We start from the raw sequence: 7,496 nt of genomic DNA on the forward strand, positions 1-7,496 counted from the left end.
ACTTGTTATTCATTGATGCTTTTTGGAAAGTGGGGTGAAAGAGAAATCAAAGACACCAAAACACAGTATAAAATGCTAACCTTTTTTTTTTTTAAATGGGGGCTGGGGAAAGGAAGGGAGGCAGGAGGGTGTGCAAGGATTTTAAAATGGTGCCTCCAGACAAATCTGGGATGCTGTTGCCTCTGTTAATGATGTCTACCTCCTGTAATCCTGCAAGAGGTAGGTTTAAGATTTTTACCCACCTAGTGTTGTACCTATCGGACTGATGGACAAAGAGTGCATTTCTTGTACTTGTGTAAGTTTTACCGTCTTCTCTCCATATCACTTCAGTAATTTTGTCAGACTTTAAGAGGGCAAATACTAGTTCTTCACGGTCGGCCCTTCAGGCACCGAGGTTTGAAAGGTGGCTGCGCTGTACTGAGTGGAGTCGGAGCCCTGGCAGTTCAGCCCTGAACCATGCTCACTCGTCGATCAGCACGCACCAGGCCTTCAGCTGAAGCTTTTTAAACTCTAGAAGCGTGGTGGAAAACTTGTATGAATCCTGTGCGTATTTAATTTTTTTTTTCTCCTTGATATAAGTGTGTTCTACTTTTAAAGTTGTTTCTTTTTTAATCCCCCCCACCCAGTGAAGGGCAGCTGCTTCCTTACATCAGTACTTTTTCACAGCTGCTCTACAGCAGAGGAATTTTTTTGTGGGAGGGGGGTGGGAAAGCAAATGTGGAGTTATGGATTGGGGAGAGGACATATATTTTTATGTTCTTGCAATAGCAGAATAAAGAGAGAGAAAAACTGTTTACATACTTGTAGTGAAGTCAGCTTCTATGTGTTTTAAAACCTTCATGTGTCCTTAATGTTTGTTTCATGCTGGGCCAGCAGAACTAACTTTTTTCATACAAAGCCAGACGTTTATATCTTATGTTTAAAACTTGTCTTAGTAAAAACTGCCCTAATTCTGTAAGGAGGTAGGGGTTTTTTTAAATGATTACACTTTTTATTAAAAGATTTGAAGACAAGAATGAAAGAGATGGAAGGCTTATCTGTTCCATTTCCCTTTCCATGAAGTTGAAATCAAAGCCTAGGAAAACCTTGGATGTCCTTCACAGAACAGTTTCTTACTGCCCTCCCAAGCAGTAATTGTATAATTAACTTGCTGGGGATGCATCATCCTTACAGCATCATCAGTGTAACTATCCTACCCTTGTACAGCTTCCAAACTTCTGGCTTTAAAATAAGCCAAGCCAGAAATCTGTACTGAAGGATGCATTAGCTCAGTGGAAGCATCCATTACTGATAAAGACCCTACAGTGTTGGCAATTAACACCTTGTTTATTGAACCTATGGCTGCCAGTTCCAATGATTTGTGCATAATCCAAGCATTACTTCTACGTCCTTCAATACAGGACAGATTTCTAGGCTAGTGTGCCATCAGATATTTAACCCAGGCTTTCAAAGGAGGAAGGTTCAGCACCAGGAACAGCTAGCAGAAGAGGCAAGCAATCACCCTGCCAGAGCTCTCATTCCAGTACAGCTCTACCCCATTGACAAGTACTTGCTGGTTTTCCCCCTTAGGGAGAGACAACAGAACCCTCCCCTGAACATCTGAAATGCAGAGAGGTGAGGGTGGTATATGTGGGTGTTCTGTGTTCTACATGCCCCAGTGCTGAAGGAGCAAATGAAAGGTGCAGTCATTAAGTTCTGCTGCAGCAGCTGAATCAGAGCATAGACTAATCCACTGGAAGAGGTACAAGTGGGTAGAGACTGGACACACAGTTGTTTGCCACCTGCAATGACTGTGTTTAAAGTGCTTCTACAGTACTCTACTACCAAAAGCCATTCAATTTGTAACATGCTGCATTGGAATCCAGGTGTTTAGAACTACAACCACCTATTTCCATTAATATCTCTTATGTACAAGATAAAGGATGTCAATACAAGTCTTAATTAAAATTAATAATTTTCTCTATTAAGAGACTTGGAAATCTGTGTTTAAGAGGTACTTACAAGAAAATAATGAAAGCTGGCACTAGTATACAGTGATTAAAGCTTTTCAGCAGTGTATGAAATTAAATCGAGAACTTCTAGCTACATATATCCTTTTTAAGGGAAGACCTACTCCACCTAGACCCTCCTGCATAACTTCAAGAAAGGAGTTACCTTCACCAACACAGCCAGACTTTCCCTGCATCTCAGCCCACAACACTCCATCCCCCACAGCCAGAGACCCAGGTGAAGCACAGGGACAATGTTGAAGCCAGACTGTTTCATGTGCTGAAGGCTTCCTGCACACACACACTTTGAAGCCACACAAGTGTCACACACCATGACATTCCACAGCAAGAAGGTTATTTCTGCAAAGCAGCAATTGTCCTTAGGTACATAAAACCCCCAGCTGTAACAACCAGAGGGTGTCAGATTACTCCCACAGAACACAGGATCCTCTCTCGTAGGAAAATGCATGACAATGTAAGACTATGCAAGAAACAAGAACCGTCACAATCAAGCTCAGGTCTTCCTGGTCCAGGTTCAGTGGCTGGAAGCAACTGGTTGGATGCTGTTGGTGTCTAAACAAACTAACTACTAACATCATGAAGTCAAGGCCTACCTTTCCATGTTAGTAACTCAGCAGGTAGGGGTTTGGTGTTTTGTTTTTTAATAGACAGCAAGACTAAGGTATATTTGCCCAGCAAGTTTATTACACAAGATTGAAACCTACAAACACTGCAACTTTGCCAGGAGGAAGCCCTGATACATACAATGCCTGCTGCTCTTTGGTGTGTAGTCCTGCTAGAGCTCTTAAGGTTAATCATCCAAATCCCACCATGTACCAGAAGCTGTGGTGTTCAAGATGTGACCACTACCACACATCTCCCATTACACAGAACAGGGGTTCCAGTTAGTGAAGATTATACTTAATGGTTACAGCAGATGTTTTAGCAGAAGACTACAGAGACATCCCATCAGGGTAACTTTAATTGCAATATACATCATACAAAATTAAGTCAGTCTTAAGTCAGTCTTCACCAGTTTAAGTGATACTCAGAATGCAGAGTAGTAATGAGATTAAGTGATACATCTTTTGCTTGCACAAGGAAGGGCAAGTACAACACTTGCAGTGAAATACAGCCCATTTATCACTGTCATCTTAAGCATTTCAGGTTTAACACTTTGCTATTCCAATTACACCACAAGCTAAACGAGGTCCAGCATTTCCGGTTAACTTGCTCTCATTATCTCCCCCTCTACCCAGGTCATCACGTTTTTCATGTACCTAAAAAAGAATTAAAGATAACCTTAATTAATGTTATTGCATAACTAATCAATGCTTTTCACTATTCAGTAGCAGCAGTGACAAGCAGTATTCCCAACAACCAGCAAGTTGTGTTGCACAGAGAACCTACTGTAATTATGTAATGCTGAATGCCAAATTGATACTTGTGCTAAAAATTTAGACTTCTCTAAAAATAAGCTGCCTTCAGCTGCACTTGTTTGAACTGAAAGTCACCAAAACCCCCATGTTTCAAAGAGTTACTACTAGTCCAAGACCAAGCTTGGACTTGACACTGACAGTCACCCTGACAACCTAACACTGACCACTGTACAGCAGGTGCAGTGCCCTGGCCACACCATCCCAAAGCGCTACACTACACATCTCCCTGCTCCTTGGCCATCAGTCCAAGCCCATTTTGTGCAGGAGTGACCCCAGCATGCACCAGAGTCCCAGGGGAAAGAAGAGTGACAATGCTCATCTATGGCCAAGTCCCTTCAGCCTCCTCCCCGCTCCTGCCCAGAGACACCACAGCACAAGTTACACCATCAGCTACAGAACCAGTACTAGTGAACCGTGTCCTCAAGTGCCCATTGCCATGCAGTGACAGCATTTGTGTCAGACTGACAGTTCCTTCCTCAAATCAGGTTGCTTAAGTCACTCACAGCTGGAAGAAGCGAAGTTAAATGGACAGGAACAGCTTAAGAAGGCAGGCAGCAAATTAAATCTCATGGCAATGAAGTACCACACTAATACACAGATGACTTTCAGGCAAGGCTTCAACGAACTCCCCATGCTGGATGTCTTGCACTTCAAGTTCTATAACCAACACCAGGGACTAGCCTCCAGCATCAAAAAGTGCCCACTCACTGGCAAGACTGCTCGAGTTCCTTAAAGCATCTGTGTAGGTACCATGACACTTACCACCATGGTACGTCCAACGATGTTATGTGGTCCACTAAGAGAAATGATGGAATCTTCTATATCCACTTCTGCCACTCCTCCTTTAGCAGTCACATTGCCAAGGTCTCCCACATGCCTACACAAAGATGCACAGAAACTCATAGAAAGCCTGGTTAAACCGAAAGCCCAAATGATGGCCTGGACATTAAGATACCCGTAGTTACTATGCTCAAGTGCTCCACCATCTTATCTTCAACTGCACATGTGTCCTCATTTACCACCACCAGTCTTAACACTTCCACCATTTTAACTGCTCTAGTTCAAGAGAAATTAAAATTCAGTCCTAGACAGAAATTGAACCTAGAAGGTTAATCAACCTTTTTTGAGGAAAGTAATTCCATTACCCCCTAGCAAGCCAAGACTGCACAACTCATTCAGCTAAGAATTCCTCCACGCTTATGGCATTTCCCTTTGTTCAGAAAGAGAGTCTCTCAAATTAGGTGAAATAACCTTGCCTGCACATGCAAGATTTGGTGTAAACACTGCCACTATTCTTAAGAGCTTTTAATGTATACCACAAATCAGCTATTCCAAAAAACTGGAGGCTTTAGGTGTAAGTAGGATTAGTAAAAGCAGTTTGTCAAGTTTCAGGTCAAAGGGGATGCATTAAGTGCTAGCTAAGTTCTGATCAGTACCAGGGATGGCTATTTGAGTGTGCTTGGCACCTCCCCATACACATGGCATTGTACACTACCACACAGTTTTCATCAGAGCTAGTTCTCCCCTAGGGCTTCCCTAAAGAATTAAGCCTCAAGCAGTTCAGTTTGCACTGAACTTCTGGACATTCCAGCATATTGTTGCCTACACATCTGCCCCAAATAAACCACTCAAAAGACAAGCTGATGATGCTCTGCAACACTCTTCTATCCAGATTCAGAACCTTAAATACCAACTCATTTCTAAAATTCTCCATGGGTGTCAGGTGACCAGCTCAGTTCACTTCACTGAATGCTGACTACCAGCTTCTTAGACTGCATAGAGTCAATTTCATATTTTTTACCAAGTCTTATAAAATCAGGTCAAGGACAGTTTTCCCTTTAAGAATTTGTTGATTTAAGCCTCCAGTCCAATTGTTTCAACTCTACACTGAACAAAGCATGATCTAGTTCTTACTCCTAAGGAATTCGTCAGCTTACAGCTGCCTGAACAGGCAGATTACACTAGAAGCAGGATTTGACAAAGCCAAACCAGCAGAAGCCATGATGTTCATGCAATTTTGACCTTTAGCACTGGAGCAGTTGGCTGCCAGTGAAGCCCGTGAGCACACCATTTCATTCTGCTCTGGCTTACAGACAGCTGGCTAGCAGCCAGCTTGCTTGGTCTGACATGCTACTGATCAGTCAGGTGTGAATTCACTCACAGAAGGTGCAGTTATAGACATTAGTGTGAGCATTTGAAGGCTAATCACAATGCCAAGTCAGAACCAATGCTAGTCCAGACCCTACCTGTGCAAAACACTTGCTCCTAGCTCCACTCACTACCACACTGTCCTTCAGCTCTTACACAGCCCCCTCCCAGTCTTCAAACCCAGTTATGACACCATTTAAACCAGTTGCTCAGACATCAGGTGGCAAACACACATAGGTTTCCTTGAAGGTACTGGGACCATGAAAACTGCTTCCAGGGGAAGAACTAGGTCTCAGCTGCCACTGAGGTACAGAGACACTCAGCATAAGCATCAGACCCTGTACTTAAAGCACACACAACCCCTGAGGAACACATACTGTAGGTAGCACAGTATCCAAGCTAACAGGCTAAGAACAGGCCACCACACCCCATAAAAAGCCACCATGCCCAGGCACACACATCTTTGTATTCTATTCATCTTTCAGTATCCCCAGAAGCCTCAGTGACCTCCATTGATGATCCTGATCTGCCACATGACAAGCTTGCATAAAGCTCAACAATTGGCAGTTTAGGGCCCCTGTTGTTAAAAGCTGACCACTGACCAAATAAGGCTTTAACACATGAACTCTCCCCACTCAGACCCTGAGGAACCTTCACTAAGAGCATTTATTTTATTTTCTCTCCAAGCTGCAATAAAACCAATAAAACATCCCAAAGACTACATTTGACCCACACTCTTGCATCCAAGGTGTCTAACAAACTGCTGTATGGTTTTCAGAGCCTTTGTTATGTGACTCTAGAAGTCCTGATGGAATCACCAGTTTTCTTCCAGTATCATCCTGGCATTATTCATGAAGTGGCCTCCCAAGCACAAAGTAGCACGTAGATGGCTGATACAGGAGCAGCTATGCAGTAAGAGGCCAGGCACATTAAACTCACCTTTCTGCATCACTTGGTCCGCCATGCTGCTTGCCTTCAGGATTGAAGTGAGAACCTGCACTGGTACACCCTGAAACAGAACACAGCCACCAAGATTAGTTTTTTTTGCAGTAGCCAGTTTAGGCCTGTTACTTATATAGTATACCAAGGTAGTCCTCCTACAGCCAGATGAACTGAAGTCACTAATGATGAAATAGCGACTCTCCTGTTACATGTTCTACTAATCCTTTGGAAGTAAGTAACCTACTACAGAGAAGTTCCATAAAGTAAGATTACTCATTCTAAAACACTCTGGGCTTGGTTAAAAGTCCTCCTACCTCTTAACACTAGATTATGAAAGTATTTAGGTTAGTGCTTGATATGCCAGATTTTGAACACCAGTCTAAACACGTTCAAAATATTAAACAGGAAGCAATTCCTTAAGAAATGTCATAATTTCTTAAAACAGATTCACAATCATGAGATCTACTAAGTACACTTATACTAGTTGCTGCTGCAACACTAAGAGAAGCTCTTTAAAGCTGAGCAATCACATTACAGCTCTAACACAAAAAGCTTAGATGTACATCTTACCATTTGTATTGTCCCCAAATTCATGGACATGGAAGCCATGATCTCCATCAGCCAAGCCACTGATTTTTCCCGTAACTTTTACTGGTCCATTACCCTTAAATGGAAAGAATCTATTATCACCAAAATGACTACAGCACTAAATGCCCTTGTGTCAAGTGAAGCTTCCTAGTCAAAAGAAAGCACTACAGACTCCACTACAAGCTCAGCTACCAAGCTATCAACAATTACATTAACTGATTCTATATGCCAATACAGTAGCTCACAGAATATCTGCATTTATTTAGCCACGTAAAATATAATCTTCCTATTATGTATCACGTAGCAAAAAGACTGCTTGCCTGTGAGCATGATCATGTACTTCCATTTGGAAGCATAAGGATCCCTGAAGCCATCCTCCTCTCCAGGTAAG

General features: G+C 42.6%; 1 protein-coding gene across 1 annotated transcript; it reads right to left on the reverse strand.

The window, feature by feature from the left end:
* Positions 1-2,830: 2,830 nt before the first annotated feature.
* SOD1 (superoxide dismutase 1, soluble) lies at positions 2,831-7,181 on the reverse strand (the record flags this gene model as incomplete). The annotated part of the gene is made up of 4 exons (XM_010080310.1): positions 2,831-3,268; positions 4,190-4,304; positions 6,515-6,584; positions 7,088-7,181. Coding segments are annotated over 4 exons (390 nt in total), but the record flags the coding sequence as incomplete, so codon positions are not given.
* Positions 7,182-7,496: the final 315 nt, after the last annotated feature.

Source organism: Pterocles gutturalis, unplaced genomic scaffold (assembly GCF_000699245.1).
Source record: "Pterocles gutturalis isolate BGI_N339 unplaced genomic scaffold, ASM69924v1 scaffold10724, whole genome shotgun sequence".
Taxonomy (NCBI): domain Eukaryota; kingdom Metazoa; phylum Chordata; class Aves; order Pterocliformes; family Pteroclidae; genus Pterocles; species Pterocles gutturalis.